Below are 21,921 nucleotides of genomic sequence, written 5' to 3'. Positions count from 1 at the left end.
CCCAACACTTTGACCACATAAGTCAGTTTTTCAGACTTGTCCTCTCCTTGCCAATTCTTGTATCTACCACTGGTCTGTGAGCCATTCATTGGCAAACATTAGATTCCAGAAATGGGGTCAGCCTTGCTGCGTTCTCTTCACGTCTCCTTCCAACACCAAATGCATTGAGTTCTTTGCTCTGATTCCCTCCTCAGAGTCAGTCACCGAGAGATGCTCTAGTCCATGCTTGGTGCCCTGGTCTGCTTTATGCTTGCCCTCCTATTCCTCTCATTCCCAAATTCTTCAGAAAGCTCAATAGGTTGAAGAGCAAAGTAATCCCATTGCTGTCTTTTGGTCTCGACAAGTGTGGTTTTCCTTCCTTTTGTCTCACCTAGTATGTCCACCATGGACTCTGGATCCCATTCCAGACCTTCTCTCCCATCCTTTGGGATGTTCTCACCCAGATCTATCCAGCCTGAAATTGACAGCTTGGTTGTTCCAATTCCATTGATGTCTAGAAGTCCTGGGCTTTCTTCCCCAGTTAGAGAAATTTTAGTGGCAGCATATAAAGCTTCCACCAGAAAAGTATATAACAGCAAGTGGAAGAGATTTTCCATTTGAGCTCATCAAAAACACGTGGATCATTTTATGGCTCCCGTTCCTGCTGTTTTAGATTTTTTAATGTCCATTTTTCATAACAGAGCTAGTTTTTCTACTTTGAAGGTGCATCTGGCAGCTATCTCGAACTTTCATGTCAGAGAAAATTCATTACGTTTGGCTTTTTCCAAGTTGTGCAAAACTTTCCTCAAGGGCACCTTTCTTCATTCTCCCATTAAGGATCCCATTCCTCCATGGGACTTTACCATGGTCTTGCAGGCATTGGTTGCATCTTCCTTTGAAGCAGCAAAGACTGATTTGAAGCTTTTGTCATGGAAAACTGTTTTCTTAGTAGCCATCACTTCAGCTAAAAGAGTGTCTGAACTTTAAGCATTGTCTATTAAGCCACCCTATTTGATGTTCCACAAAGATAGAGTGACATTACGAATCAACCCTTCTTTCCTGCCGAAGGTTGCATCTGACCCTAACATTAACCAGGTCGTCAATCTTCCTTTTTTCTTCTCCATTTTCCAAAACAAAGGGGAATACAAAGTCCATATGCTAGATGTGCATAGGCAATTACATTTTTATTTGGATAGTACTAAACACTTCTGAACAGCTTTTTGTTTCATATTTGAAGACTACATTTGGGAAACCAATTTACAAAGTTACTGTGGGAAATTGGATTACAAGCTGCATTTCACTGGTTTAAGCTATTAGAGGAATACCCTTACCTGTAATCATCAAAGCTGATTCTACTAGATTGGTATCCACTTCCGCTGCTTTCTGGTCTGGAATTCCTATTGATGATATTTGCTCTGTAGCTACATGGTCAGATTTGCATACTTTATATCTCATTACAAATTGGACATTATTTTCAGAAACAGGGCCTACTTTGTTTCTGCTGTGCTCCGGAATATCCTTTCATAAGGTTCTGTCAAGAGTTGTGCAGCTGGGGATTCTGTCCCACAGGTTGAAGATAAAATGAAAAACAACAGCTTCAGATAAAGAAGTTATGTACTTATAACTTTCCATCTGAGTTGTTGCTTTTTCATTTGTCTTCAACCTTCCCTCCCTCCATCCTCTTTCCAAATTCTTCCTTTTTGAAGCCCTGACGGATGTTATTATGGACATCCCTGTATCCATTTTGAGCTGCTGAAGTACTCTTGTTCTATTCTATTCAGGGACATACATTTTTTTTCGTTGTATATGAACATAGTTACTTTGTGAGCAGCAAACTAAATCTGAGGGATGAAGGGGAGAGCAGGGCATTATAGGTATGGGAAGAACTCAGATTATTTGGATCCTAGAGCTATGTTATACAGCCGAACCCTACAGGTTGAAGACAAATGAAAAAAGCAACAACTCAGATGGAACGTTATGGTAATTACATAACTTCTTTTTATGTTGAGTGCTTACCTTTCAATCTGATGGCAGTTTTCATTCATTCCTCAGCTCTTGGGTTCGGATCCGATCCTCGGATCTGACACAGCCACTTCTACTAGCTCTTGAGTCACTGAAAACTCTCAAGCTTCTCTCTTTCCGTTAATGCCTTAACCCTGACATACCTCAGATCTTTACTTCACCACGAACTGGAAACAGAACAGCTCACCACCACACAAGGAAAGAAGCCAGTGATTACCTTTATATTTTATTAAAATTATAGTCCAGTCCAGTAGTAGGTCCACAATGTAGTCCCACAAAACAAGTAAAATAAGCACACACTTGATCCAATAAAATCTGGTTAGCAGCAAATACAAAGCATAAAATGCAGACGCCTCTAGAGCCTCGGCTCTTCAGCCTTTACAGGGTATATCCTTACTTCACATATTCCAGCTTTAAATAGCATAATTATAAACAATTAACCAATCATAAAGTTAAATTGATTAAGGAAAACATTTCCAGTGACATTCTTGATTCATTCCATACGGAATTAATGTGTTAAACTTCAGAATTAAAGTAGATTCTAACTTCCAGAGTTGTCTTTTAATATCAAAGTCATGCATTTGTTGTACTTGCCCCAAAACTGTAGCTTGTAAGCCTTGTATATTTCCACTGTGACATTCTTTAAAATGTGATGCAACAGGACTTTCTTCTTTGCCCTTCTTAACATCCCTAACATGTTCCTTCAACCTTTGTTTGAAACTTATTTTACTTTCCCCTATGTATACCTTACCACAGGGACATTTCAAACTATAAACTATTCTAGTACTGTTACAGGAAAATCTCCCTTTACACGTAAAATACTTTTCATTAATTTTACAAAACTTTTTACTACATACTGGCAACAACTGCACTTTCCACAAGGGAAAGTACCTGTTACACCTACCCCCAAACTCCTATGACTTACAGGCAGCTGAAACTTGCCATGCACCAAGAAATCTCTCTTTTGAATAAGAAAACATGGGATACTCATTTGCTCTTATATTAAGAAATGTATTTTTTTCTAAAATACCCCAATGATATTTTACCAGATTTATTAAAACTTCTGTAAATGCTGTATATTTGGTCACATAACATAATTTTTGTTTATCCTGTTGATGCACTCTGCCTTGCGTGCTATACCTGCTTTTCAGTATTATTTTGTTGTACTTTCGTTGAAGGTTGAACATCGAGCTGGCCACCTCAGTGTTCGTCAAAATCTACTGCCAATCATTAGTGAACGGGAGTTCCGCTGTGGCGACCCCTAACCGGGAAAAGCCGAAAGACAACAACAACCCTCCTTTTATTTTCTTCCACCACTCTTTCCTTGTAACCCTCTAGTTACAAACATCTGTGCTGTTTTTTTTCTATTTCCTTCTCACACTCTTTTTTTTTTTTTCACACTACATATTCTTTTTATTCTAAGAAATTCCCCATGGTGATAGATTTACTGTTTTTCTTTTGGTAATATGATGTTTATAACCGGGTCCCTGCAAGCATTATTAACAAAGTTGAGTGAACATACATAAATCTGTACGATATAATATGGAGTTCTACTTTTATCATTTGTTTCTTAATTTATATATATATATATATATATTATCAGTACTGTTTTTACCTTTATTAATTTTTTGTTAAAACGAGGTGTAAAACAGGGTCCCTGCAAGCATTTTAATGGAATATATTAGCAGAGTTGACATAAACTCGTACAATTTAATATGGGACTGTATTAAAATACCCTAAGGGCAAATTACCAAACACACGAGATTTTATCCTACTGTACGTGAATTCAGTGTTTTTTAAATAACTACTGTACCGATTTTAGTTCATTAAAAGCGCTCATCTGCCACGGACTTAATTTGTCAACGTTTTTTATTACGGCTTGGAATATATTTCTGTATTTTAGTTTGTTCCAACGTGCACGACTTTAGTGTACGGTTTAACTCAGATTTATTTTATTTCACCCAGGTCCCTATTATGTGTATTTTGTCAGTGTAACCTTTCTAATGAGACAAAGCAAATTCTCTTATCCTCTCATAAATCCTTTACGAGGAAGCTATACCTTAGTAAAGGGAAAAAAAATTCTGTATAAGCCTCTCAAAACAATATTGATCCCTATCAAGCCCCTATGGCCTCCATTTAAAGTTCTTGGCTTTATTTTTAACAAAGGAGCTGCAGCAGCAACAGTTTGTGTTCAACTTGCTGCCATTTCTAATTTTCATCTTGGATTTGAAGGACTGAACATTATGTCACACAAACTATCCAAAGCCTTTCTTAAAGGGACCTTTCATCTCATCTCAGACCACATGTAAAATCCCCCTATACCCCATGGAATCTAAATTGTATGCTTTTTCGCATTATGCTTCCTCCATTCGAACTGGCCCCTTCATGTGACCTCAAATTTCTATCATGGAAGACTATCTTCTCAGTAGCTATCACTTCTGCCCGCAGAGTGTCAGAGCTTCAAGCTTTGTCCATTAAGCCTCCTTATTTGATTTTCCATGCTGACAGTCTCACTTCGAACAACCCCCTCCTTTTTGCCTAAAGTTTGCAGTGAAGCTAATCTTAATCAGATTATTGATTTGCCAGTTTTCTGCCCCAATCACTCCAGTAATTTAGAATATATGCTGCACAAATTTGATGTTCACAGCTCAGATTCTTCTTGGATTCTTCTTGGATAGAACAAAAGATTTTAGGATATCTGAACAGCTTTTTGTTTCAATTTCAGACTCCAGGAAAGGTATGCCAGTGGTCAAAACAACTCTGTCTAAGTGGTTATCTGATTGTATCACATTTACTTATTCAGCTGACAATATGCCCTTACAACACAAAATTAAGGCTAACTCAGCCAGAGCAGTGTCTACATCCTCTGCCTTTTCTGCCAGACTTCCTATTTATAACATTTGTGCAGCAGCCACTTGGTCAAGACCTATACCTTACTCACTCATTGCAAAGTTGACAGGGCCTCCTTTGGATCCATTGTCCTGAAAAATATGCTGCTGTGAGCAATCCGAGATAGATAACGCTTGGGATGCTACCCATCTGTAAGAATGAACGGTGAGATAGAACAACTTCACATAAAGAAGTTATGTACTTACCATAACGTTCCATGTGAGTTCATCTCGCCTTCATTCTTACTTCCCTCCTACCCCTTCTGAGCTTTTAGAAGACCGAGATGCTAGATTCTTCCTGGTTGCTCAACCCTACTGTAGTTTCTCTTATGGAGTGATAGAATGACATATGGTATACGCAGCAAACAAGAGCTGAGGCAACTCTAGGTGCATCATGGGATAGGGACTTTTGGCCTCTAGCTTTGTAGTACACCAACTCGGAGCCGAGGATCGGCTCCGATCCCATCTGTAAGAAGGAAGGCGAGATGAACAACTCACATGGAACATTATGGTAAGTACATAACTTCTTTTTTCTGCACATGCAGTTTGGTGCCTGGGAAAAAGCAAAAGAATGCTTGCTTACTTTTTTAACGTAATTTAAAAAGTCATTAACATTTATTGCACAACACTCTTTTTTACTATAATATGAGTTTAAATTACATGTTTTTGTAACAATGTGTGTTGATTCTATGTTATCAATGTGTTGAATCTGTTTTGTATTCATACACATTTCTACTTTAATACTCAGTTTAAAGTTTATTATGAACTGTTTTATTTAAGTGATGAACTTCAACAGTCACATGACCAAATTACATGACAAACTGACACTGTGTGTGTGGAATGATGAAGTCCTGTTGGACGATGAAAGTGCTTAACTAGTGAACTTAATAAAGCTTGTTTTTTGGGTATATTGTTTGTGTGGATGTGGTTGCTGTATCATATGTAGCAGTTGCATTTCTTCTGTATTTGTTTTTTTTTTTTGTTTTTTGTTTTTTTTTGTTTGTTTGCTTTTTTTATTCCAGAATACCTTTCCACCATCTTTCTTTGCCTGGACATCCACTCTATCTAGTCTTAGTCATTGGAGTTCCTTAAAAGTTACACAGTTTAGTACTCATGCAATAATTAACTCTGTAGGCATCAGATTGTCTCTGTCCCCCCCCCCCCTGATTTGCAGAAAAGCAGCTGTTAAGGGGTGAACTTACAGATTCAGGAATATATATGCCATTGCTAGTTGGCAAATGAGATCTTGGAATGTTCCAGTACTGGGCAAATGTTTAGCATGAGAACCCCAATAAAAGATTCCAACTTCTTGTTCCCTGCCAGTGTAGTTCCTGTCATGGGTCATCCAATATGCTAATCATTTATCTGATTTCCTTCTGGAAGTGGTTTGTGTGATCACCTTAAAGCAGTCCATATAGCTCCCTGATGTCTGTCTGTCCCAAGGATTATGGTTTGGGACGTCTCCTGTTTGGCATCTACTTCTCTGAAGTAAAAGCCAGTACCAGAGGGCTGTATTTGACCAGCTAAGTTTGCAGATTACTGCAAGCGAGGAGCAGTCATTGAATACCAAATGACTCTGTCATTCAGTAGGAAGGTTTTCCCCAAATAAATAACTGGTGAAAAAAATCAAGAACTGAAACTAAATGCCTCAAATGTAATTATTGTTTCCTTTGGAAAGTCATGTACCTTGGGGAACTACCACTTCGACAATATTCCCCTCAGAGTTGTTCAGGATTTGTCAGTCAACCCACTGAAGGTAAATTGATTAAATTGATCCCAGTTATTCTCACTAAGAGTAATATATAATTATCAACCACGGGATGGGGTAAGTTCAGTCAGACACCAAATGGCATAGGTTAATTCAAGCACCAAAAATGAAATTGGCTATGCTTAAAAATGGATTATTGGAGCAGATAGCCTAGTACCTATGAATCTAAATCAAGACATGGAAGGTCTTTATTGAACAAAGTCCACCTCTATAAACAAGGGAGAAGAGAAGGGTGACCTACATCCTGATCCAGGAAAATATGCACAGCAGCATATACTAAAGTAAAGAGGTGGTAGAAAGAGATGTCACAATCAAAACTCCTCTAGGTCTGTCCAGGCCAGGGGGAAGGAGGGTGGGACGCAAGAAGAAGGCGAGAAGAAGACAACTAACATGGAACGTTATGGTAAGAACATAACTTCTATATGTTAAGTTGTCTATCTCGCCTTCATTCTTGCTGGATGGGACCGCGTCCCTAGCACCTTGTCCCGGGTGGCCTAATGGAACAGACTCTTGAGAACAGTGGAACCAAAGTTAGCTCTATGCCTAGAAGCTAAATCCAACTTATAATGAGAAATGAAAGTGTGAGGAGTAGCCCAAGTAGCCGCTGCACAAATGGTGTCAATAGGCAGTCTGTCTTGGAAGGCTATAGAAGTAGCCAAAGCTCTGGTGGAATGGGCTTTAGGTTTGTTAGGCAGCTTTTGGTGTCTAATTTCATAAACAAGGGAAATCAGAGATGTTAGCCATCTAGATAATGATACCTTTGAAACTGAAAGTCCCTTTCTGCCCTCTGCATAGGAGACAAACAGCTGGTCAGATTTTCTGAATTGTTTGGTTCTATCCAAATAGTACCTTAACTGACGATGAACATCTAGCCAATGCAATTTTTGTTCAGACCTATTAGAATATTCTGGAAAAAACACAGGGAGGTCAATGCTTTGATTTAGGTTAGACGCCGAGGCTATCTTAGGTAAAAAGGACGGGTTGGTTATACCCTGTCCTTATGGAACAACAGATAAGGAGGTCGACAGCTGAGTGCATGAAGTTCTGAAACTCTTCTAGCTGAAGTAATAGCTACCAGAAAGAGAGTCTTCCATGATAGCAATTTTAAAGAACAGGAGGCTGCAGGTTCGAAAGGGGGAAGAATCAAAGAACTAAGAACTAAATTTAGGTCCCAAGGAGGAGGAGGATTTCTTATAGGAGGTCTGAGTAGAAAAACTCCTTTCAAAAAGGCTTTGCAAAGCTTGTGGGACATTATGGCAGACTCTGAAATGCCCATGTGAAAGTTAGAAATAGCTGCCAGTTGAACTTTAAGAGTAGAAGGAGGTGAACCTGCATGGAAGAGTTCAGCTAGAAAATCAAGGACCATTTGGATGGAAGCAGTGAAAGGATCTATGTCCCTTCCTTGAGCCCAATAGGCGAAACGTTTCCACTTACTCAAATAAATCTTTCTAGTGGAAGATTTATGGGAAGCTATCAAAATATCTCGAACAGAGTGAGATATTTGAGGAAGCCTGGCTAAGGTTGGAATTGGAGGAACCAAGCAGTGAGGTTCAGAGAGGGAAGGGAGCGATGAAACTGACCCGACTGATGGATCAAAAGATCTGGAACTAGGTCCAGATGCCAAGGTCGCTCCAACAGAAAATGATGTAGAAAGGGGAACCAAACCTGTCGAGGCCAGTAAGGAGCAATGAGGATCAACGAGGCCTTCTGAGCGATAGCTTTCTGTATCATTTGAGAGATTAGTGGGAAGGGAGGAAATGCATACAGAAGTCCCCGGGGCCAAACTTGGACTAGAGCGTCTCTGCTGGGCTGGCCCGGTAAAGGGAATAGGGTGAAATAATCTCTGCACTTGCTGTTTTGGGGAGTAGCAAAAAGGTCGCAGCAAGGCTGACCCCACTTGAGAAAAATTTCTCTCACAACAGAGTCTTTCAGAGACCACTCGTGAGGCATGAGGATAGCTCTGCTCAACTTGTCCGCGATTTGATTGGACTTCCCGGGGATGTGCGTTGCTATCAGAAACCGCTGAGAAGAAATCGCCCATTGCCACAGTCTGAGTGCTTCTCGACACAGGGGTAGGACCTGGTTCCGCCTTGTTTGTTGATATACCACACTACGGACATATTGTCCGTCTGGATTGCTATCGTTCCCAAGGGAAGAGAGTCTTGAAGGGCTTGCAACGCTAAAAGCACTGCTCTCATCTCTAGAACATTTATGTGCAAGTGGCATTCGTTTGGTTGCCATGTGCCCTGGACAGTTCTGCCCTGATAATGCCCCCCCCCACCCGATCAGGGAGGCGTCCGTTGTCAGAGTAGCAACCGGAGGAAGGAACAAAGGGTCTTCCCAATAAGAGCTGAGGGGAAGACATCCACCACAGAAGATGATTTCTGCATGTTTGCGTGATCATAATGGTGTGGGACATTGGAAGTTGCTGGTATGACCATTGTGTGAAGAGCATCCATTGAAGGATTCTCATGTGGAATCTGGCTAATGGAAGCAGAGGTATGGCAGCCGCCATAATCCCCAACACTTTCAGAACTAACCTGGCTTTGATTCTGTTGCTGCTGAAGAGGAGCGAGACCAGTTTGTGTACGTCTGCTATTCTCTGATGTGTTAGTCTCGCAGACATGTTGACTGTGTCTAGATTTGCGCCTATGAAGGTAATAGTACGACAAGGTGACAAAACAGACTTTTTGCAATTTATTGAAATGCCTAACTTTTGACAAATGCGAAAGGTGTAGTCCCTGGCCATTAGAAGAAGATGCTTGGTGGGAGCTGTGAGGAGCCAGTCGTCCAAATATGGAAACACCTGGAATCCTTGACGTCTCAGGTGAGAAGCTACCACTGCCATGCATTTGGTAAACACCCGGGGGGCAGTGGTGAGACCAAAGGGCAGGGCCCTGAATTGAAAATGACTGGTTCCCAGCCTGAAGCGGAGGAATCTTCTGGAGCGTCTGTTCATTTTTATGTGATAGTACGCATCCTGAAGGTCTATAGAGCACATCCAGTTTCTCTTTCCCAATAGGGGGAGGATGGACTGCAGCGTGACCATCCGAAATCTTGTTTTCTTGACTGACTTGTTCAAGATACTGAGATCCAAAATTGGTCTCCAGTCCCCTGTTTTCTTTGGAACTAAAAAGAACCTGGAGTAGATTCCGGATCCTAGTTGGTCTGCTGGAACTGGTTGAATTGCTCTTTTTGCAAGCAGCTTTGAAATTTCCAAAGCTGCAAGATCCCTTTGAGCGGGTGGAACATCTGGAAGGGATTTTTTTGATTGGTTTGGGATGCGAACGAAGGGAATGGAATAGCCTTCGGAAATGATGGACTGTACCCACTTGTCTTGAGTCAGGGATAGCCAGGCTTCTGGGTACAGTGACAATCTTCCCTGACTGCCTCCGAAGGTGGACAGTCGGGCAACACCTCAGGGATGCTGAAAGGGCTTATCGGAAAAGGTTTCTCGATTGCCCTGGTTCTGCGGGCCCCCTCTGCCTCTAGGGCGACGTCTACCATTATTGTTCCCTCCTCTGCCTCTGGAGGGGAACCGACTCTGTGCGTCAGGCAAATTCCCTTGAGATTGTTTGCGGAACCACATTTTCCCACTTTTCTGGCCTTTGGGGTAAGGTCTAGGAGGAGTAGAAAAACGGACTCCGACGGCAGATAGAGTTTTGCCATCCGTCTCGCACCTAGTCAAGGTTTCTTTCACTTGAGGACCAAAGAGAGATGATCCATCGAACAGGGAGTTAGTGAAAGACGTTTTAAAGGGGTCCGCAAAGTTGCATAGCCGCATCCAGGCATGCCTGCGTAAGGCCACACCTGTCCCTGCGGCCCTGCTCGCTCCATCAGCCGCATAAGAAAGGAGGCGCATGGAGGAGTTAGCTATGGAGTTCAGGGTAGCCAGCTGAGTGTTCATTTTGTCTTGAAAACCCACAGCCGTAGGATCCTTCAACATGTCACTCGCTTCTTTGATCAAGTCTCTTTGAAGACGAGTAAAATGGCATAGGTAGTTCAGCGAACGCATAGCAAAGGTCGCTGACGAGAACATCCGCTTCCCGTACCTGTCCATAGACCTAGATTCTTTGTTAGGGGGATGAACAGGCACTGAAGGATCAGCTAGTTCCTTCTTGGTGGCAGCAGCTACCACCATAGCATCCACAGAAACACCTTTTGTGAGAAATTGCTTGTCAGTTGGTGCTGTTATAAATTTGGAAGGTCTCATGGGGGTAGGGTCCACTGAATCAGGAGCCGTCCAGGCCTTCTTTGCAACCACCTGCATGAGGGGATCAAAGGGGGGGGACACCCAGGAGGTGGAAGGGCGAGAGCCAAACGCCTCATGATACACAGATTCATCCTCCGAAGGGTTAAGGGCTGGCCAATTTCCCCTCTGTTTCAGGATCTCTAGAATGTCTGCGAAAGAGACATCTTCAGATGGGGAACGTGGGGAACCCTCGGAATCCTCTAAATCTGTGTCAGAGGTGACAGACTCAGGTGAGTCTATGTGCTTCCTCTTACACTTTCTCTTCCTAGGGGGCTCCCCTGCCAATTCAGGGGAGGCCTCGGAAGAGGATGAGATCCCCACAGGGGATTCTTGAGGAGTTGGCTCTCTGCGGTCTGGGATGAGGGAGTGAGTCGACATAACCAAAGGCACCGAAGAGGGAGGGGCGGACGGAGCCGACTGTGGAGTCGAACAAGGTTCCAACACACTCCGCATGACCTCGAACGCACCCCTGTCCGGCAGAGCCAGAGGTCCCCGCTCCGAGAAGCTGAGAACCTCCCTCGGCACCGACAGAGATGGCTCCGAGGCCGATGTCGGAGCCGAACTCACCAGCGCCGAAGCACCGAGAGGGAGAGGGGGGTCGGACAAGGGTCCGATGCCACTCACCCCCTCGGAGCCGACGAGGGAAGCACGGCGTCGAGATTCTTCAAAAGAAGAAATCGGAGCCGACGACGGAGCCGAAGACAGTTGTATCGGCTCCGACGCTACCACAGTCTCGGTCCCGAGACGCCCCGGCTCCGAGCTCAAAGGAGTCGGAGGAGGAATATTTATAGGAACAAGTTGAGGCATCGACTGATGAGTCGGACTCTGGAGCATTTGGGCCAGTGCCTCGGACTTTAAAAGTCGACTCACTACCCTCTGGAGGTCGTGATCTGAGAGCCTCGATGACCTGGAGGAGTGAGATCTGTGGCTCCATTCAGACAGCAGGGGAGACGCTGGAGCCGAATGAACGGAGCCAAGGGACGGTGACCTCGATCTCTTTCTAGATGTCGGCTCCGATGGTCTGATAGGAGCCGACCCAGGAATCTCTAATGCCTCGGCTCCGGCCGGAGCTGAGGGAACCACAGATACTGCAGTCAAAGACTCATCGGCTCCAGCCGGAGCCGATGAAGCAGTAGGCTTCGAAGCCTTAGGCCTCGACTCTGAAGCTGGAGCCGAGGTCTTGGAAGCCTTAGAAGGTTTCCCCGATGTCACAGAAAGGGAACCTTCAGGCTTAATCAAACCCCTTAAAATTAGTTTGTTTTTTCTCTCCTGCAGGACTCTAGGGCTGAAGCCATGGCATACAGCACAAGAGTCCTGCAGGTGTAAAGGTCCCAGGCAATACACACAAGAAGTGTGACCGTCTGTCAGAGATATTTTCTGACAGCACGAGTCACACTTCTTGAAGCCTGAGACCTTTGAATCCTTGGACATACTCAAGGAACCAAAGTGTAATCACACACAGAAAACACACACACACAGATTACACTGATAGGGGTCTAAAAGGAATTATTTAAACTAAAGGGTGAGTTAAGTTAAAAGTTCCTAATCAAACACATACACACCCTAAGGAAGGGAAGGAAGGGCCCGAAGGCCTAGGGAAAGAACTTATAAGTTCTTTAGAAAAAAAGGGGCTGGATAAAAAGTAGAAGGGATAATATCCACTACACTAAGGGGAAAGAGAAATACACTAAGCTAGCTTAAGTCTAAAGAATTTAAACTAGTCTAACTTTCACTAACCTGGAGCCGGTAGAAAACACACCTCGATCGCTGTAGCGGCAAACGAGATCTGAGGTAACTCACGCCTAGCATTGTGGGATATAAGGGGAGCCCAGAGCCGGTGGAACCAACTCTCGAGCTTTTAGAGTGGCCGAGTCGGAGCCGAGGTCGGCTCCGAACCCATCCAGCAAGAAGAAGGCGAGAAGAAGACAACTAACATGGAACGTTATGGTAAGAACATAACTTCTATTTATCAACCACGGGATGGGGTAAGTTCAGTCAGACACCAAATGGTATAGGTTAATTCAAGCACCAAAAATGAAATTGGCTATGCTTAAAAATGGACTATTGGAGCAGATAGCCTAGTACTTATGAATCTAAATCAAGACATGGAAGGTCTTTATTGAACAAATGTGGTTATGCAAGTTGCTGTTGCTTATCTTCTGACAAAAAAATGGTAGGAAAATTAATTTTCTTCTTTGCTAATAGTAGCCAGGATAGGTGCACTGCTAAGCAAACTTTCTTTAAGGAGTAACTAATTGTAAGTATGGTATTTCTTATCATAAGTGTGTTCCCATGACCACTGCCTCCTGGAATGACACCTGCTGCTTTGGTTGCTTGTTTTTTTGAGAAATTTGATAAAGGACATACATGTTAATGCTGCAACTGTGTTAACTTGCATGCCACATTCATTGTTGCCAAGCTGTGGTTGGATGGCAAGTCATGAACAGCTTCCTGTAATTAGTCCCATGTTCTCTCATATGTGTAAACAGCTGCATCTTGCAGTAAGTTATTTGATGGTCAGAAGCTATTGTATCTTGTAAATCTCGAGCATTAATGATAATGGATCATCAGGGCAGCATCCATCTGTCGCCATCTGTAATTGTGTACCTACTGAGAATTTGGTTGACAGGTCAGAATATTTTTCCTAATTTTAGGGTATTATTTTTTTATTATTTAGACATGAAGGAACCAGTGCCAGGAGGGCATACATTCTTTTGAGTATTTCATTTTACTCACAGATGAAGAGAGGCAGACTGATGTATAGATAGAACAGTTTTAGCAATGGCATGCATCTGGTGGCCAGTTGCCATGATAATTAGTGTCCTGACTTCCACTTTCCCAGTATAGTAGATAATCTATTTTGCTTCTTTGCTTGGACAGCACAGTGGTGCAGCGGTTAATGTCATCTCACAGCAAGAGATTCTCGGCTGGGGAGCCTTTTTGCGGAGTTTGCATGTTCTCCCTACGTTTGCGTGGGTTTCCTCTGGGTACTCCGGTTTCCTCCCACATTCTAAAGACATGTGACTGGAGCATTTCTCCCCGGGTCTCCGCTGAAAATAGGCTCTGTGTAGCCTAGTTGGACTTTCCTGGTCAACAAATGTTAAATAAAAATAAAGGCCACCTAAACTGCTAGCATTAGAAACTATTATCTGTTTACTGTGCCATTCTGTGTAGTGTGCATTTAGAGATTTTTGATTAAAGGTAATTTTCTTTCTTGTATGTGGTTTTCTGTTTGGGAAATTGACCTTTGTTTAAAATGCAGGTTCAGTTTTTCGAATTAGATTGATTTTATGCAAAATATTTAAATTTCTGTTTTTGAATTATCTTTTTATTGATTTAGAAGTACATCGTATCAGATTTTATTTATTTTCTCTCTGGTTTAAACTGCTGAAACTCATACATTGTTTTTTATTTTATTTGTATTTACTTTTTTAATACAAATGTGTATGTAGATTAATATTAAGCAAACTGAGCAACAGATAGAAGATCTCAAGAAAAGAACAGAGAAGATTGAAGAATACATCAACAGCAACACGTATGTTAAGAGTGTTTCTGAGTTTTAAAGTGTATGGAATATTTTCTTGTCGAATTATTGAGCAAACAGTTCTGCAGTATTTGTTTTCCCAGTTATCTGAATTGAGGAATTTCTTACTAGTAAAAGTGCTTCCTGATGAAACCTTGCCATTATTGTTAACAGTGAGAGATGTGTGATCGAATAATGGTTACCACAAGTTAGAGATTTAAAAACTGTTTTCTTCCTTCTCCGACCGCATAAATATAAGAAATTAGTTGACTGGCTGGCATTCATTTATATTTTGTTGAATTCCTGTTTAGGAGTTAACAGAATGGGAATATTTAAGCTTAATTAACATTTTAATGATCCTCTTTGATGATCCTTAGTTGTATCTTCAACGCTCCCCTAATCAACATCTGATAACATTTCTGAAGATTCATAAACTGCAAGGTGTATGGGCCCATTCTGACAAACAATGAGACACCACCCACCAAGCAGTTACCCTTAACTGTTGCCTGAGCTGGCCAGTTATTTTGCTCTTCTTTTACAGTTGGATCAATATAATCATCTTATGTGATGTACCTTTTTTGTGTGAGCCTTTTCAAAAAAAAAAAAGTGTACAAAAAGTCATCACTCCCCTGACATATTAGCAATAAGAAAATCTTAGTTAAAACTGGATGTAAATAATAGAAGTACCCCCCACACACACACCTTTAACATCCTTAGAGCTGATGGATTAACCAAAAATGCAGGAGGAATAGCAATAATGTACCACTGTAGCATAAGCCTGTTGCCTTTCCCATTTCCCGTACCCTCCTTCCTCAGTGTCAGACTACTAAGTAACCTAAAACTAAACACACACAAAACAATATATGTGGCACCTTTTTATACCTCACCTGGAGACAATATCAACACATGCTATCTTGGCTAGCTGATAATGTACACAGAGAGACTAATTATATTGGGCAACGTTAACATAAGCTGGTCAAGTCTCATCTCCGAGATAACTTCTAGCATAAGCCTGTACAGTTTCTACCAACTTATCAGCGATTCTACCAGAATCAACCTGAAAAATGGTAAAACTACCACACTGGACTGGTGTTTAACTAGTTACTTTAACAATTTAAGCTTCCACGGCACCTACATTGGCACACTTAGTGACCAACTGCCCATATATGTCACAAGAGAATGCCATACTTCTTCCAGGGAACATGCATATAAATAATCCCGCAACAAGTCTATTTTAATAAGATATTTAAGGAATTGTTAACCTATATCCTCATGATAACAGATCACAAACTGTGTCCTGTGTCTGGGCTAGCCACTCAGTGGTGTAAAATAAAGCTGTAGATGATTCGGTCAGTCTCACCTCCCATTTCCATTAGTACTTAATCTTGCTCCTTTCAACCAGTGTCTGTCATAACAATCACGAAATACCTTAAACACATTAAACCAAGTATACCTGCTGAATAAGGAAGTCATGATGATTTCTTAAAAATAGCAGCCAGATTAATTTCCTTTCCAGTATCCATTTTCATAAATAGATTTATTCAGGAGTCACACACCCCTACCTTATGGGGGAAAAAATCTCACATCATCCCACTTTATAAGGGAGGTAACTCCAGTAGTATATCCAACTTTAGACCCATTACCATTCTCTCCCCTCTTTCAAAAATCTTTGAAAAATGCATTTATTATCAATTATTAAACTAATGACCTCCTTAACTCCACACAACATGTTTTCAGACCAGAGCATAGCATTACCACATCTCTCTTAAACTTCACCACTGCTATTAAGTTATCTAGAGATTAAGTTCAACTGGCTTCTGCCATGTTTCTGGATCTGTCCAGGACCTTCAGTATTATTTCCCATAACCTACTTCTAAAACAACTCTCTTCACTTGGCTTTTCAAACACTTCCACATACTGGTTCTCCATCTACTTTTCAAATAGACTCCAGTCTGTTAAATATGTTAATTCCTACTCATCCTTCCTACTTGTCAAAACAGGTGTTTCCCAAGGTTCCATACTGGGGCCATTGCTTTTCAACACATTTACCAACAACCTACACTCTGCCAAATGTTATGTATCTTTAACACAATATGCTGACAGCACTACATTAATCTGTTCTGCTACTAACATAATTACTCCACAGCACCTCACCCAGGAGTGATTTTCACCAATTGAAAGCTGGATCAATGACTCCCAGCTATCTACTCAATCCAAAAAAAAAGCTGCTGCTATTCCTCCCATAAGTGTTTACACACCTCAAACAACATTTTCAGTCTGATGACACCCCTATGGAAGCCATCCCCACTAGAGATGATGATCACCTTAAATTTGACTTGTATGTGGAACAGGTTATGAAAAAAAACTTGCCAAAATTAAGGGCATTGTAAAGAACAATAAACTTTTTAACTAATTCATCCAGGAAACACGTTTACATTCAAAATAAACTAAACCAATGCTACAATAAAATAGTAGTTTGCCACTAACTCATCAAACAGAACCCACCACTGTTTAGCCCTTAAACAGTTTGATTTGCTTGAATGACACAAGCAACTTGGTAACACAAATTAATTTACAAACCAGAACAAAGCAAAGCCTTACTAGACTTACTGCACATATACACCCTTCCTAGGCCACTTCGATCTGAAAACAAAATGCTCCTCTCAACCTACAAACCACACCTGTCAGCAGCAACCACTGTCTATTCCAGCTACGTAGCCCACTCTTGGAACTCTGTTCCCTTATCCCTTAGACATAAAAGCAACCTTACCAATTTCAAGACCAATCTATAAAATATCTATCTGACACCTGAAATTGTACATGCACAACTCTCAAAACAGATGAATGCCCACCTACTCACTATAAGTATGCCTTTGTCACGCTAAATTCACTAACACCTCCATATCTTAGCACATAACAATCCCCTAACATTAAAGAAGGTTTCACTTTAATGACACCATGCTACTAATGTGTGTTCTACCTATTCAGACAACACTTGCTACTATTTATTTTCCTCTCTCCTGTCCTTCCGTAATATTCTCACCATTCTAATAATAATCAACTCTATCTCTCTCTTCTCATTCCATTCTATTACTGTGTCTGTTTTGGCAGCAGAATACTTCTGAGATTTTTTACCTCCATACATTATTAGAAATGTAGTCAGTATTTTGAATAACTATGCATTTGTTTACTTCACGTGGGCTATCCACTTTTGCACTATGCTTACCTGCTTGGAGTGCATATTGTATTCTTGATTGCAATTTAGCCTGTCTTTCAAACCAACTCTTTGTAAAATATGTAATCAATTGCAGGACTTTTCTCTCCTTGCTTATAATTACTCATCTACTGTTTAAATATTTTTGAATCAGAAGTGGAGCTTTTCTCTCTGGGTCTCTGCTAAAAATGGGCCATTGCTTCAGTCAAATTTTCCCAGTTATCAAATGGCAAATAAAAATAAATAAATAAATAACTCCAATGGCTATCCAAGAGCTGTACCGGTATTGTCAGTAATGTTTCTGGTGGAACACGACATATGAAAGTGTCACATCTGTGAGATTCACCCACAGCATTCATCTTTGCTTTTGGGAAAAAAAATTATGGCCTGTCTTGTCAAGAATGCAGTGACTTCTTAGAGCATCTTGTAGGGGGGACCTGCTGGAAGGTTTGTTACTTCTTTCAGACCTCGGTTTTGACATTTTGAATAGAGGAGTTAATGAATTCTAGACCAGAGTAGGTATGAGACAAACATGCTGCTAGCTCAGAAGTTTCACAAATGCAGAAACCCTCTCTTCCCAGTCATATAACTGTGCTTTCCTAAAAGTGTATTACATCACATCAGCTGTTAGCAAAAAATAGAATGACTTTGCATACAGACACACACACACACACACACACACACACACACACACACACACACACACACACACACACTATAATAGTTGCTTGTGAGTTATGGGCAATACACAAAATTGAAGAAATTCCAGGGGAATCTTTAGTTATGTGTAGTTGCAGAGTCTTTTTTTTTTCTTTTCACATGTCTACTTTATGTACAGTAGTGCCATTGTTTTAGAGGTAGGGAATCACCACTCTTAGCAAATTAACTGAAAGAAAATACTTGCATTGCTTACACTACAATCAGTTCCTGAGCCTGAAGTCTCAGTCCACTGAGTAACAAAAGGCAGTTTTACAAGTATCTCAGACATCTCTTAAATCTCCACCAAAGAGTCTTGACTCAGTGGTTGATATTTATATACTGCTGCATATAATTTCCTTAGAGAATTTAGGATTGCTAACTTTGGTGATGATGCATTACGTTTTCTTGTCCTTGAGATTTTTGGCCATAATTGTCATCCAGAATCTCTCCAAATTGTTCCCTTCTTTTAGACAAGGCAGATTTCCTGCACTTCTCTCAATGTATATTTTCTTTCTCTTTATTGAAATGTCAGTACATATAATGCTGAGGTCCAAAACACTGGGGGAAAAAAAGATGGAAAATTCAGGAGAAGAGTGAATATCTAACGTCGCTCTTCCCAATCCACACTGTAATGTGTGTGTGTGGGGGGCAAGCCCTTCTCACACTCACTGAACTTATTTACATATATATATATATATATATATATATATATATATAAATTTGCTATTACTTCTCAGGACAATAATTAATGTGGTGTCACATACAAAACTGTTAGGTGTAACTATTGACAACAATCTTAAGTTTGTCCTACATATCAGCAACATCATAAAAAAACTAATCAAAAATTGGGCATGATGTATAGGGCTAAGAAATTCATCTCCAATTCCACAAGAGTAACCCTTGCCACCACCTGTCTCTTATTCTCCCTTCTGTAAGCTTCACCTATCCTAATTAATCTTCACTCTTCCCTCAAAGTAAAACTTAGTCAATGTTATAATAAAGTAGCTAAATTTGCCACAGGGCAGGCCCACTACTCTCACCATTGCTATGCACTCAAGTCCCTAAATTGGCTCGAACTACCCCACCTTCTCACCTTTAATCAACTAACATTAACTCACAATATATTGTACAACAACTCATTTTCGCAAACTACATCATCACTACTACAATACTGTATTCCATCTCATGATCTACGCTCCTGTCACAAGTATCTACTATCTTTCTACAAACCTCAAAGATCTAATGGAGTTGGTCTGTACTCTCACTGTGTTGTCAAATCATGGAATAGCATTCCAAAAGCAATCAAACTTGTACCCAACTACTATTCCTTCATGTCTAGGCTGAAAGAACATCTAACCAATAATTGGATCTGCCCATGGTCCTTGCCATCTTAGTACTCTTTTCTCTCCCCTTCTTCCTCACTGTTAATAGACTTTCTCTTGATATATCCTACTTCACATACTTTCTAGCCTCACCAAACTTTAATTCCTTAAAGGGAGAGTGTCAGTGTTGTAGCTTTCAGAACATATTTTTTTTTGTCACCAATGTGCACTTTAAGCAATGTACTGGCAGTCCATGTCACTGAATCTGCACTCTTCTGCTGCTTTTTTTGTGTAAATACTGTGTTTTTGCTTTGAGTGTCCCGCTCTGTCTGCCAGGTAAGACCATCCACAGTGTGATGTTATCAGCCACACCCCTTCTCTACCTTCCCTCCTTTAATTCTGACCATGCTTTCCCAAATTGTTTTAATTCCCTATGGAAAACAGATGGAATTTGGCTTTGGTTCCGATCTAGTCACGTTCCAACTATGCTCGTCCTTCTGTGGTGTATGTACATGTGTGTGTATATACAAATTATGATGGCTGTGTTAAAAACATGTCTTACATAATAAAAACGAAAAAAAAGAGTTAAATGCAGCACTAACTGCAGAATCAGTACTGTAAAGTTCTGTATAGATTGCTTCCTTCATACCTTATCAGCAATACCGGTACCGTAAGTAAGCACTGCATCGATCATTTCCTAATTACTTCTGTGTTTGATAATCAGGAAGACAGCGATGGTGAAAAAAGACAAACAAGCAACAGTTATTTAAATATAGTTCTAACTATGTTGAAAAATAAATAGAATAAGGGACTTTACATCTTGCAATTTTTTGAACAAAAATACAGAACTCTTGGGTATGGCATTACGAGACCGACTGCAGCATTATTACAAAACCCAATGTCCAAGTGCCGCTTGGTGCCTTTTCTCCAAAGATAAGGGAAATCTCCTATCAGTTAGCACTATTCACCTAAAAGACTCACTGAAGGTGCAAATAATGTGTAGCAGAGCTAGTCAGATATTAACTTATTTAAGGTATCAGCTGCAGAACTCTCAATCACTTGCCTCTAGTCACGGTAATCAGGGACAAGTTTTGAACTATTAATTTCTGTAACTTGCTGTGTTGACAATAGAAGAATGTGAATTAATGTTCACTTTCAGATGTAAACAAAAGAAAAAAAAAATCAATAACTTGTTAACATTACTTTAGTGTATTTCACCACTTTTTTTGTAGGTTACTGCCAAATTGTCAGGTTACAATAGTGCAGCAGTACAGTACTAGCTTCTTAAATTAATGCCGATAGTGATTTTGTGGTCGCGATTAAAGCGCCAATGTGCCTATTGGTTTTGCTGCAGCAAACTGCTTTTTACATTAATTTTTAACAAAGCGTTTATATTTATATGTATGTCTGTCTTGGTGTAAGAAAATGTTTTTCTTCTTTACAATTGACATAGCTACATCTCTGAAGAAAGACTCAAAATCAAGAACACTTTTTAAATTTCTTGCAATACACTTTATAAAGTCAGTGGAGAAACAAGTTTTGCATAAGCATGTACATTCAGAACAATGTGTGCTACTGTTGACAAACTGTGATCCTCCCTAATGAAAATCACAGATTTTATAAAAGGGCCAGTGACTTAGCAGCAGCATCAGTACTGTAATATTCTGTACCACTTGCTTCCCTCATGGCTCTCCAGTCTTTATTTCAAAAATTGTATGAAACCTGATGGCAGAAAGACTCAGACATTGGCAAAACCGTTTTAAATATTACCGTAATGCTCTTGGAAAGTCGAACAACAGGCTAGCCATCAGTGTGCCTGTTCTGAACAAGAAGTATGAAACTTTAATGTATGGCATTGTTCATTGGCTGTAAGCCTTAATGATTTGCCAGTAAATCAAACATTTTGCCAAAGGATGGGCAAAATCAAGTTTCTTCTACAAAGTTAGAGATAGCTGGGAAGTATGCTAAAGTATTCCTTCAAATCACATCTTTTACTAGGGATGAAGCAAAAATGCTAGGCAAAATAAGGGACAGTTGAAAAGTTTATTTATTGTCGTAGTTTGTTCTTTCCCTGACAATGCTATACTTTATTTCCACTCGGTTACATGTAGCTAGACTGATCAGTACCTGTGAAGAAAGTTATTGCTCGGCATAAATTTGCTGTTCTGTTGTATAAGTTCATAGGTAGCTGCTAGGCTATCAGCCCAAGAGCCTAAGTAAGCCTAGCCAACAAGATTTCCAGGCTTACACCACC

General features: G+C 40.6%; 1 protein-coding gene across 1 annotated transcript in view; it reads left to right on the top strand.

The window, feature by feature from the left end:
• SMC1B (structural maintenance of chromosomes 1B) overlaps positions 1–21,921 on the top strand; it is a 3,759,116-nt gene that overhangs the window by 1,435,017 nt on the left and 2,302,178 nt on the right. Inside the window, exon 8 of the mRNA XM_044087233.1 lies at positions 14,362–14,437. Coding sequence (XP_043943168.1) covers positions 14,362–14,437 — 76 coding nt within the window. The remainder of the gene's footprint in view (positions 1–14,361; positions 14,438–21,921) is intronic.

This window comes from Protopterus annectens, chromosome 11.part0 (genome assembly GCF_019279795.1).
Source record: "Protopterus annectens isolate FY-2018-M chromosome 11.part0, PAN1.0, whole genome shotgun sequence".
Lineage (NCBI taxonomy): Eukaryota > Metazoa > Chordata > Ceratodontiformes > Protopteridae > Protopterus > Protopterus annectens.
Note: the sequence above shows the minus strand (reverse complement) of the source record. Positions and strands in the feature narration are given on the sequence as shown.